This window comes from Pomacea canaliculata, linkage group LG2 (genome assembly GCF_003073045.1).
Source record: "Pomacea canaliculata isolate SZHN2017 linkage group LG2, ASM307304v1, whole genome shotgun sequence".
Taxonomy (NCBI): Eukaryota; Metazoa; Mollusca; class Gastropoda; order Architaenioglossa; family Ampullariidae; genus Pomacea; species Pomacea canaliculata.
Genome location: NC_037591.1, coordinates 36,183,411 through 36,196,652, shown reverse-complemented (window position 1 = coordinate 36,196,652; position 13,242 = coordinate 36,183,411). Strand labels below are relative to the sequence as shown.

At 42.4% G+C, this 13,242-nt stretch overlaps 1 protein-coding gene across 1 annotated transcript in view; it reads left to right on the top strand.

Moving 5' to 3' along the window:
- The first annotated feature begins 5,642 nt into the window (after positions 1-5,642).
- LOC112555896 (agrin-like) overlaps positions 5,643-13,242 on the top strand; it is a 135,809-nt gene continuing 128,209 nt past the window's right edge. The window contains exon 1 of the mRNA XM_025224470.1: positions 5,643-5,770. Within this exon, the coding sequence (XP_025080255.1) occupies positions 5,643-5,770 (128 nt within the window). The remainder of the gene's footprint in view (positions 5,771-13,242) is intronic.

Here is a 13,242-nt window from a genome sequence, read left to right as displayed (position 1 = left end):
CTTTCCCGGGATGAAGCTGTGTATGTTCCCTCCATAAAGAGCCTTTTATGTATATAGAGACGCTTATTTATAGTAATAAGACCCGTGAATATTCGTATGACATTTTTCCTTAGTCACCTTGTCGATGTTAAACTTGTTAAACTATGAACTTCTTGTTCACACCATCGTTATCCTTAACCTATGAATTCAAAAAATGTTTACTTCAGTATGTGTTTAGCCTATGAGCTTGTTTACTTCAGTATGTGTTTAGCCTATGAGCTTGTTTACTTCAGTATGTGTTTAGACTATGAACTTGTTTACTTCAGTATGTGTTTGACCTTTTATTCGTTTAGTAGAGGGGGATAAATGAGGTTCATTTAAAATCCCTTTCGTCTGTTCTTTTCCTTCGGGTCTTTCTTTTTGCTTTTCCTGCATGTCTCTCTCATCCACTCCCCTTCTACCCAGCCCTATGTCACTCTTTCTTCCCCACCTCTTTGTCACGTGCACGCACGTGTTCTCCTCCCTCTCAGTGTCACGCAAGAGGGTTTGATGGTGGTGGTGAACGCAAAACTATTCAGAAGCTCCATTGAGAATAATGAAAAAAAAAAACTAATTGCACCATTGTCTTGATTAGAATCAGGCCTTCAGACCCATGAGGAAGATTGACATTCCGTGGCTAATTCCATGAGCAGACTTTGTGGAGGTTGTTGTGTAGAAGTAACATCCTCGTTGTCAAGCAGCAACAGAGGCGATGTTGACTGGCAATAGGTCAAAGTGCATAGCGGTCCGGCTTTCTCGTCCGGCGAAGAGGATCATATTCCAAGTTTCGCATCTTCTGAACAGCTTGATTGCGAAAATATGTGCAGCGGAAACATCAGCCTGAGTTACAGCCCCCGTATCGAGTTTGCTCGGCTACTGTTGATGCATTAAGCATTCGGCCTTTCCATTCAAGTGCTCGCACGTTTTTAAGCGGAGGACTATTGGCGATCACGGGTCCGTCTGGGTCTTCTTGATGGATTGCATCTCATTTTTGTGATCAGGGACATAGCGGGCCAGTCAGTTTAATAGTCAGTAATATCAGCGAGAAATATCGAGCTGGCCAGCATGCATATTCATACCCAGGACGACCCGCATGGCGGCGCTCTGCCCTCAGTTACTAGTCGAGGTCCGGAAAGCAGCTTCTCTTTTTTAATAGCGGCTCATTTTGCTGAATAGAATTTAGGAAGAAGAGACTGGCAGGGTTAGTCCTTGCAGACTGATGTCTCGATACTTCTTTTGTGTTTAAGGCAGGTGGAGAACTGCATGGACTGAATGTGGGAGTGCACTTAAGCTCACTCATTTCGTTTTATATCACTTCTTGATGACTGCTTTGTCCTTTGCGGGTAAAATCCGTGGATTTTTTTCCAGTGAATACTCAGCAGCCTCAAGATTTCAAGATTTCAAGGACTCAAGATTTCATAATAAATCTCACTTTCTCTCTCACACACATAAGAGAGAGAGATATGATTGGAAAGATGTGGAGGAAGTTTTAACGAGGATGCAATACGTACAGAGCGGCTGTGTTCTTAAATTTACCGGTTCCAATCTTTTCTTGGTAGAGTTGATGGTCAGAATAAAGTCTGACACAGATTGATTTCGCCGGAAACTCACGGTAAACAGTCGTAAATGCCGTTGATAGTGGTGATTTCCATTCTGTCACCGCGATCGGAAAACGGAACTAATGGAGGACTGTAATCCAATTCTCCGAGTCCTCGCGCGAAGGAATGTTTGTTTTGTTAAAATGGGATGACCATAATGATTGTTTTGTTAAAATGTGAACACCATAAGTGTTACATTTTGTTGTGACAATCATAGGGCATAGTTGGAGAAGATGTACGCCGTCTGGCAGCTCACTCCTATTTCTGCCATGTAGACATATTTCCAAACTTTGTTAAACGTTTGTCCATGTTTGTCCCTTTATGTTATGTGTTACACTTCGAATTGTTTTATATCACTGACTGCGATGTTTACAACACAATAGTTTTCATGTTGGTCATGATACTCCACTAGGTAAGTGAACAATATTATTATTATTGCTACACCCAAGAATAAAGTAAGTGTTTATTATAAATGCTGATGATCACTTGATTTTTGTTAGTACAATATGTTCATGTTTCGACTTTATTTTCTTCCATAGCTTCGTTGATCCATCATTGTTATAGATATAGGAGACATGGTATGAGGTTTTTGTCTTATTGCTGCTGAATTGGACCTGCTCAGGGAACAGATTTTAGGTTTAGAAGCATGATCGAATGCAGCAGCGGAGGGAAAAACATCACAAAGAGGAAGCTAAAAACACAGTGTAGACACAGAAGAGTTTTTCCGTTTTTATTTATGGAATTGCTTTTAATTGAAACCACTTGATTCGGCATGCCTTCTTAATTTATTTCATTTAGACAGTTTAGAACTGATATTGGATTAGTAAACTAAAAAAAAAAAATCGTTATGACATTTTTAACTCACTATAATGAATCCGTGCCTAAATATTTTTATTTTTGAATTGTGGGGAATTTTTCCCCCTTGAGTTGAGAACGGATGAGTGATATATTAAAAAGGGAATCGTCTAAAAATAGAAACTGATACTGTTAATAGTGGACGTAGTTGTTTGCATCATCATTGTCGCCGCAACCACAGTTACAGAGTTTCATGTGTTCTGAGACCACATCCGGGATACACTATCTTGAGTTTGAAGTCAGTTGCAATTGGCAACTCTAACTAGTTTCGAGAAGACCATATTGCTCATTCGTATTACATTGGTCTCCGTTCGCTTGCATTCCAAATGGGTCGTACTTCGCATGCGCACTTCTGTTATTTTACTTCCGGTAAAAAAACACGACCCACTCAAAATGTACTGAACAATTCTACACTGTTGCTTTCTTCAACCATTAGCACAGGAGGTTGCTTAGTGCTAAGAAAATAAAAGAACCAAGCAGAAACTACTACACATTTCCTAGGAAAGTCACGTACTGAGAAACTAGTAAAAAATCGGTTGAGATAAAACAAAACTCGAACTGAATGTTTTCTTCCATGCCAAAGATAAGTGTGAGAACGAAAGCAAGATGTCGAGAAGAATATTGAATTTGACAAGGAACTAGTTTTAGAAAAACATATGTGGATGGAGTAGGAACAATAACCTTCCTAAAAACAAATATTATTCACGAGCTACTTTCCTTCGATGACATTTTCTCTGAAAATAAAGAGGTATAGCAGATCCTGGGAACACTGCAAGCATGTATATATGTATATATGTTTCTTGCTCTGTCAGCTCTAGGATCTTGCAACTTCCGGAAAGTCAACTGTCAGAAGGGACAAAATATCTTTCCTTGTAAGATGTTCTAGTTTGCAAAATCATTGTATCGGCGGAAAATGCAAGGATTTGTTTTTGAATAGTCGCTTGGGAAATAAGGCTACTAAAGAGAAATGTGTGTCTGTGTGTGTGCGCACGAGAGTTATCCACTTTGTGTGTGTGTGTCTTTCAAGATTTATGATGATATAGAATTCATGTCTACTTTTTAAAGGACTTAACTTATGATGGTAATAGCAGTAAAAACTGTGTAAATTCTCAAGATGTTTAGTTCTTGCAAGATCAAGGAGTTTCGTGACGAGGACGATGATGACAAGGCGACGACAAGAACTGGAGATGTTAACGATCAACGACAACAAAATACCCCCTTCGGTCATCCTACTTTTCCCGTACCTTGTGTCAGATCATGAACAGTTGTGTCTCGCCATGATGTGGATCAGAGGCGACTCATTCGCTCGGCAAGACTGTCAAGCTACTCCACTGCCTGAAGGAAATGCGATGGCATGGTCAGTAAGCAGCCGTTTCATCGAACTTGCTGGACTGTGAACTTAATGTCATGCAGTCGCATGAACATGTTAGCCGGTGAAAACAAGACAATTCGTCGGGGGAACGCTGCTGTTTAGCAAACAAATGTTTGTGGATGTCCCAGTCGCCATGGAGAACTTCACAATATGCTTGCTTGTAATGGAGAAAAGGATAAAACATGGTTGTCGGTGATGGACAGATTTGCACATCGCGAGTCACAGACGAGTTTGCCTGAATGATTGTCAGTAATATTAGGATTTTTGATCACACAACATGTTTGGATATTGCACGGAAGTTTTTTTCTTAAAAAAATCCTCACTTCTTTCTGTCCTTCACCATTTCTCTGCTGTCGAGAGAAACTGTGCCATGGCGAGAAAGCTACATTAGCTCGTGCGATCTTGAAGTGGTTCGCACTCTTCGCTGTAATGTCGTCACGCCGGGCACGCAAGGCAAATCGGGTAATATGGACATGCGCAGTGAGGTCGATTAATCTGATCAAGGGACAAGGTCAGTGCATCAGGTGGAAGCCCAGAGCGTGCATGATAAAAGGTTCGCGGGGCAGGCCGGTAGCTGTGGTAACACACTCGGCAAAATCTCAGCCAGCGTCGTAAAATTCTCTGTTGAGAGCTCGTCTCGGGGGCGCACGTACTTTCCCGTGCATGTGGCATCTGTTTACAGGGCTGACCGCTACCTTGTTTTCCTCCGGATATTTGAGTTTTTCATCCACAACAGCGCGAAACTGCCTCTGATGTAGGGGATTCACCTGTCCTATAAACTAACCAATCATACTAGAAGAGACGGTCTTCAAGTTTTTGCGGTAAATGTTGTTTAGTTAATAGATGCCTTTCACGGTCACAGAACTAAGCACCTATCTTACTTTTAAAAATTCTTTCCTGCAGTTTTAGACCTTTTTTAACGGACCGAAAGAGTTTTAATATCTTGTATGTCGCGAAATAGTGCAGATGTCTATTCTCACAAGGACTGTAACTAAGTTGCACTTTCACTTGTCTGCTCACCTGAATGCCAGTTTGAAAGTCGCATCGCGCGAAATAATGTCGATGTTTTCTGTATTTTCTGTATTTGTGTTTAAGTGTCCTGTGGTTTATTAGTATATCTGACCTCACGTGCTGTAAAATCCTGAGGGTCAAGAGCGAAGTAACCTTTACTGTCACGTGACGGACAATTAGGACTCTCGCTACTCGGGCGCTCTTGCTCTCAATTCTTTGTTTTTGAAGAGTGAGGAAGAAAAAAAAGGGGTTTGGATAGATGGAGATCTATACTCAAGTTGACTCAAAATGAAGAAATAATATTTCGGCACTCTTTTATTGTTAAAGCGCGGGCTCAACGGCCTCTAGTGCAAATGTCACGATGGGCCAGCTATGGCGGCAAAAGGGCAGACAAATTGATGAGTCATGAAGACGATATCAGAATGTGATCAGTTAAATTAAGGTTAGTGGAAACGAGGCGTATCAATATCACTTCTTCCTTCAAAGTGCAGCAAATGGGTGTGCAAGTGGATTAACCAGAATCTTTCATCCGTGACCGCTAAAGAGGGTGTTGGGATACAAACATGCACAGGATTATTGACCGGGGCGGCTTCAGAGGCGCCGTGGGTAAAATCAAGGAAAGTGGAGCGATTTTTCATGACCCCAGAAAGGTGAAATGCGTGCAAATGCACTTGTGCTCTGTGTTTGTCATGTCGCTGCTGATTTTCTGCACGCGCACTTAAGTCGTCATACTAAAGTCTGTGTTTCTTCAATCCAAATCACCGATATGGGGAGTGACTCGGATCGAGATGGTTTTAGCAGCTGTACGTGGCATTGTTCATCCCGGCGCCATGGTGTGCTATGTAACAGTGCTGTCGGATGAGCAGACGGTCGTCGAAGAAGCCACGTATATGTCCCTGGACTGGGACAGCGCTCGGTATCCGTGTTGCTGGGAAAGCAGTCGTTGATGTCATTTATGGTTGGTGGACCGAGCGGGTAAGTGACGACGGACATCTGTACAGGGCACTACGAGTGGAGAGTCATCAGCAGGCCTTGTGTTGGCAGAAGACATGCTACTCACTTCATAAGCACAGTTACATACTCACAGTTACATAAGCTATCCTGAATTTAACTTACAATCCATCTTTGTGGAAGCATCGAGTTCACCTTCGAACCAGTGCTCGTACGTGTGTGTATGTGTTTGTGTGTGTGTGAGAGAGAAAGGCCTCATTCACATCATTCACATTGGCAATATTCAATTGCATTTCGCCCGGAAGTAATGTAATGAGTAAAACTAGGAAACATCGTAGTAACACGAACTCTGGCGAAGATTAAATGGCATCGTGCCGAGCCAAGATTTTGCATACTTGTCTGAAAAATGCGTTGTGGTAGTCCACGTCTGGAGGGTGGGTGTGTTTGGATACGGGATGACATTCAACAACAAAATCCGTCACTGTCGGTTTACGACAAGGCACGATATGAGTACTTATACCCAGGGTCATGCCATTTGTTATAAAGTACATCTTGAGCGATACGAAAGACGATAGAAAGACTCTTTGAATAAAAAAGACTGCTAACTGCAGCGTCTGAGCGCATGCGCGGATCGATACGATTTGTCAGGAATGTATGGAACCGGAGTGGCTTAGTGGTTATTGGAGCTACTTACGAACTGGGTCGGGTTTACTTTTCACGTGATTCTCCAAGATGCTGATAGGTTGGGGAGGAAAAAGATGAAGAACAAGCAGACCTTTGGCGTTCACACAACCAGGCAGAAATCCTTTCGTCCGACTGCTTGGGATTGCTCTCAAGAGTGGGTCCGCACCGACTACCGTGAGAGTGGAGTGCTTTTTCTCTCAGACACGATCTCGTTAAGAAAGGTTACAACACAAGAAAACTTCAATTCAGAAAGTACATATTTTAGACCCACTAAAATGCAAGGTGCTAATAAGAAGACATAGTAATTAATGTTTACAATTGTTAAAACATTTGGAATATCGAGTGTAATTAATTTCAAAAAACAAAATAAAACATATAAATGAATTATTTTTTAAATTATATCTTAAAATATGTGAATGATATATAGTAAACCTGCAAGGGAAAATATAATTTTAATTATTATACAAATTGTTCTCAGAGCTATAAGATAGAAAAGAGAATTGGAGTGTTATGAATGTGTCTGCGCACGTACAATATATAGAAAGGAGCGTGTGCAGTACTTTAGTACTGCCCAAGGCAGATGAATGACTCCAATGATGGCTTTATGTCTGCATGCCTATCTATATATAGACGACCTCCTACTTATTTGAGTCTTGTAACAAGAACACCTAGCGAGAGCGAGAACATAACATGCCATTAAAAACCGTTTAACCGATAAACATGGTCGGCCGAAAAAATTGTTTACTAGCAAGTTTGGTTTTTTTTATCCTACAAGGTTAACAACATATGTCATCCTGTTGTGATGTCTTCTGGGATCGAAGATAAAGTGTGAGACCATTAGTGGTTATATCGATTTATTGATTAGTGTCGAGTTAATCGTTCCACTGGGTGATGCGGATTGTGTTTTTCAGCAGATGAAGGAACCTGTTGATAAATCTCTGTTGTCAAGTTATTGCCAACATGTCCTCCTCAACAACGTAGATCATCGCCGCCTCTCACAGCCATGGCCTCCAAAACGCCAGTCATGAACCTGGACAGCCATGACCATCTGAAACAGACAATCGCTGTGGAGCAGATGTAACAATATATAGCAATACCTTCTTCCCTACCTTCCATTCATTAACAGCATGCAATGATTCATTTCTGCTAACCTTCCCAATGACCACAACACATTCCTGCGAGCACACACACTCACACACGCTAACATATTGCATTCACATGTGGGAGTGTGGTCCGTCCAGTTATCCTAGACCCTCCTAAGTACTAGCAGTTCAGTAATTACCAGGGAGCAGTTGTAACCGGCAGCTCGTGCAAATATTGTATGATGTCGCGAGATTTTTTAGTCTGTACGAGAATGAATCCTCTACCAGTGTTATCAGTGATAATGCCTGCCTCCGTCCTCGCTCGTCCTTTCCAGCTGCTTGTATGGGCGACTGTACAGTTGGTAATTATCGTATTGTGTTGCATCAGACGCCTGTGCATCCTCCGGGGATCCCCGGCTCCGACGTGATCCTTGCCTGCCACTGACAGCGGCTCAAAGGTTATGCAATTTCGTTTGTGTGTGGTGTGCTGTGGCCGGCAGGCCCTCCGGACCTTCATTACGGGCCCACATATACCAGTCGCTAACATCAGAGCAGTGGCAGACAAAGAACTGATGACTGGGATGTCTGGGGGGTTCCAGTGCGTTTTCATTTGGGAGGCTTGGAAAGCTGCATTGGCTGTCAAAGCTTTTTTGTGACAGCTCGGAAACAGGTGGTATTTTCGCCGGAAATCGAGAAAGACGAGGCATTCGTTCCAGTTTTGTCTTCGTCGTATCGCCATCTGTAGTTTGCAATACAGATTGCTGCCAGATCTCATTGCAATCGCTCTTGAAAAATGGCCGCGGTTAATATTGACTGAAATATGTTAATGTTGGCTTCGTCTAAAGCCATGGAGCAGCCTGAGTGGACTCAGACTGAGCTTTATGCTCATCCAGTCCATATTCTAATATATGTGTGTAGTTATCGCTATTGACATTAGAGAAAAAGAGAATGTGCTTTTGAGTGTGTACATCTTTGTGTATGTGTGCACGCGCGCGCGTACGTTTTATTTCCTTATCGTAAACGAAGTCAATTAAAAGCAAACAAAAGAAAAAAAATATTCAGCAAATCCTGTAATGGAAGGAGCACGCCTTGATATGGCTTTGGTTACTGAGATAAGGCAAAGCTCATTCACTTTAATATATGTTTTCTGTTATCGCTATTGGCATTCAATAGAGTGTGTGTGTGTGTGTTCACGTGCACGTTTCATTTCATTATCTTAAACGAGGTCGATTAAAAACAAACAAAAGAAACAAAAAAACATGGATTCAGCAAATTCTGTAATGGAAGGAGACACGAAGCAATCGTAAAAAATAATGACTTCACAGCATAATGAGTTAAATGCTATTTACTGAAGAATACATTTCTTGCCGACAATGAAACAGTAAGCCGGTAATCGCCCTTAGATTGCCTTGCTAGCGATTTCCCTCCCTTTTGTTTGCAGGAATGGTTTGTCTTCTTTTTCTTTACTCGGTCGACAAAGTTTCTCAAAAGTCTGTGAGTGTTCTGCAGTTTCGAAACAAGCATCCGGCTGTGTTCAAAGCCAGCAAATTCTTGCCTTTTATGAACATGCCACTGTCAGGTGACTTACTAGTGTATTCAAGTGCTCGAGGATTTCCTACAAGACGCTGAGGGTCTACTGGGGTACATTTTTTTTCTGATGACCTGGAAAAATCTCTGTGGAAAGAATTTTCTTATCCTTTTCGTTTCAAAGATCCACGCATACAAACATTTGCACAGAAAGAAGTCAAAGTTGTGACGTCACGTTTGTACTAATTAACATATTGCTCCAGCTCTCCTATTGGCTGAGGCCTTGACAATGTAAGGGTATTCATTTTCAGCTTGATGCCTGTGTGGTCGGTCGTCAGTAACCGTGAAAGGAGAGCATCTGTACTGCGAGTCGCTGATGATGAGACTGCATATTGCAACATGGCGGTTAAAAAGCTGGTGATGGAAACTGCTTTTTCAGTCTGTAAAGTTGGTAAACCCCACAAGAATATCCAAGCCTCTTTTAATTGGCGCTAAAGTCTGAAAAGTTTAAAACTTTTTGTAAGTAGATTTATACTTACCGTGAGAGTGGATTGTGAAACGTAGGCCGATGACAAAAAAAAAAAAAAAAAAAAAAGAGAGAGAGAGAGAAAGAAAAAAGATCGACTTTGGTTACTTTAGAGCGCACTCTGAGTAAACACTAAGAAATCAACTGAAATAAAGCCAAATCGGTCGACAGACGTTGGGGGTGACTGGGCTGTCTTGCTTGCAAATTTCCAATCAGTAAAACGACTTAACTGCGCAAGTCCGGGACTGCTTAGAAACATCAAACTGCTTCTCGCCATCAGTCCGGTGCTGTGTGGAAACATCAAATTACCTTTCTCGTCATCAGGCTGGTGCTACGTGGGAAGCATCAAATTACCTTTCTCGCCATCAGCGCGGTCCACCGAGCGCGCGCTCCTCATGTCGAGGAAGTTGACGACGGCAGCACGTCTCGGACAGTCGTCTTCAAAGACCAGCGCCGACAAGCAGAGACGGATCTGTCAGGGACGTGAACTGCACGTGATGTGGGCAACTCGATAACGAGGCTCGGTGGTTGGTCGATCGTGTTCTCATGTTTCCGCTGTTACCTGCCTGGAGTCTTAATGTCGCGTGGAGGTTTCTTCGCCGCGTTCTTGTTGCTTTTCTTCTTCTTTTCTTCTTCTTGTTCCTCGTCAATAAAAGGCGGAGTCTTCAATTTTTGCAGTTGAAGATGTGGGTGGGTTTAGGAGTGTTGAGATCATCAATAAAAATTATTTGCAGTTTTATTTAATTGTTGCACAAAACACACACAGAGCGATATGTTGTGTTAATGTTATAATTTTCGTCGTTGATGTCAAGAAACTGTTTAATTGTTAGTGTCATGTTCTTTCATGTAAAGATGGGTCATCAGCGTTCGTGTGCTGTTTATTACAAAATGTACTCCGACCTAAACTCGCCACCTTCACTTCAACTTCATCCATGGCGTCTCGAGACAGGACTGTGACCTGAAGACAGGGTCTTCATGTGCAGACAGTATGGTGCTTCTGATAGCGCCAGCATACTGACGCCAGGCTTGACGGAAATATCGACTGTAGACCAAATTTTCTTTTTTTTAAATGCTGGAAGCCTTTTATTTCTATGTTCCATTACTATATCCTAGCGCTGCTGGGATAGCCACGGACACGTGCACCGAGTTGATACAGTACGAGATACAGCCGACAGTTATTCGTCTTGGCCTGCTGACGGTCAACGAAGGGAATCTTTATGGTGGCGAGACAGATTGCAGAAATCAAAAACTCATTAGTTCTCGAGCTCGTTTGCCAGTTTTCTCTCTAGAGCCCTGGCTGGCCTGTTTCTCGTTTGAAAATCTTCACGCAGGGGAAATGACTCCACGCTTCATTTTTTTTCCTCCGCTAAGAAGGTGCAGCTGTCTCCTTGCCTGAAGAGCTAGGAGCGAAGATCCGTTTTGTTTCTCGTGATGCTGCATGCAGCAAGTAAGGTACCTCCACTGCTGCATGTTTCAGTCCCACCCGACACATCTGGGGTGGAGGTAGGTTTACACCGAGAGGGGAAGCGGATAGCCACGCTATATAATAATGTTGTTTGTGTAGTGGGCTTATATTTGCTGGACATCATTGCTGTCCGCAGTGACTCCTGGAGCATTTTTGACTTGCGATTTTTTTTTTTTTTGAAATCCCTGTTGATGTCTGTGCGGGACAGGCATGATGCTACGTGGGTCGAAGAGAACATTGAGAAATCGCAGACCACGAGAGAGGGAGATACGGCACCGAGATAGAATTCCATAACGTCTGTATGACAGCGACAGAAGCGGGTCTGCCTAGCAGCCCTCTTGTCTGATCAGCTGAATATTCAAACACCCATGTGGAGCAAGTTGGGAGGAGGTGGTATCGAGGTGGGGGTACTTGAGTTCATAACAAGGCGCGCGCTGCATGACACTTGCAAGTTTTTTGCATCCAATCTTTCGAAGCATTTCGACTGCTCTTTAGTTGCTACGTGAATCGGAAATGTGTTTCAGAAACAGGAACAGGGACATCCATGCCCACCTGTTCCAAGGATGTAGGTCACGGTTGTTCTGTCACGATATCTTTTCAGTCCTGAGCAATTAAAATTGTTCCTAATGCTCCTCTGTTCACTTTTTTGTGAACACAGAAACTACTTCCAACCATAATTTTTTTATGAATTTGAATTTTGATGAAATATTCCGAGCGTAACTTATAAACAAAAATAAGAATACCAAAATATGCTTAAGTCATCAAAAAAGTTACTTGTATAATAAATGTTATTATAAAACCGACTGCCGTTGTTCATATACAGCAGTCGTTCGATGTATTTTATTTAGTCGTATTGAATGCTTCCGTAATTGAATTATACAAATGAGTACTAGATTAAATTAAGCGTGTCTGGCGAGCCATGTTGGCTTTTAGACGAGGACATGTATTGCTGGCTGTCACAGTCTGACACAGCGCAGCGCCGTACACTACTAGCCTACATCATCACACACGGGATTATGCTCACGTGCAGCAGGTCCATTGTACATCTCCCCCTTCCCACTACCCCGCCATACCGTTGGCCTGCACATCATGTTTCCAGACTCCCATGGCCCGCGACACAATCACGTGACGCCAACTTTGCTTTGTAATTGGTTCACGATTTTTTTTCTCCCTTGGATGCTGGTCATTGGATGTAAATGGATTTCGGTGGCCAAACTCCATTTGCAGCTCTCTCTTTCTCGTTCCTTCGATCTTACCTGCCTGTCAAGTGAACTTCCAACAGAAGGTTGACCTAACGCAGTGCGAGGCCGTGGTGGCTTGAGAAAGATCCCTGTGGAGGTGTGGAAGTTGGAAGCCCTGTTTCCTTTGATGATAAGCTGACTGGAAAATTCTGCTTGCGAAACACATTTCACTTTGTAAATATCCTCTTCCTCTTCCTTCGACATTGCACATTCCTTGTCATTAAAGTTATTCATGAGGGGATGAATGGATATTAAATCAGATTTAAGACGGAAACACTGACACGACGACGAGGAGGATGATGATGATTGCCATGAACCGGGTCTGTGGCCTGGTTCGCATTCATGATAGGGTGTCTGTGTGTATAGGTCTGTAAAGAACTGAACTATGGACTGAACTGCACTATAAAATTATATCTGTTGAGCAATCGAGGTTTAACAGTGGATACTGTCCTACAGCCGCAACCTCACGAAAGAGTCTGAGCAAAATTCTTATGTACTTAATTATATCGCTGTATATATTTTATTAATACTATTTCCTTTTTTACATTAATTGTATTTCTTATTTTATTTATTATTTCTTGATTGTGTGAATGTGAGCGACTGCGTTAGTGTGTAGTAAAACTCTAGAAAACATTCCTTTGAGCGAACAGGTCCGGTACAAAGAGAGAGAACGAGGGACAAATATCAATAACTGGCCTGTTTGAAATCAGACAGCACTCTTTCATATCGGAGCTACGACAGCTACAATTCTTGCAAGATGGACAAGATGGCCTCAACAATCAGAGTTTGTCAGTTTAATCAGGCGCAGTCTGCTGCTGCTCGTTGCTCTGATAAATGAAGACCATATCTTCGACCTGCTGTACCGATTTTTACATTTACATATTGTGGCCATAATGATGATGACGACGATGA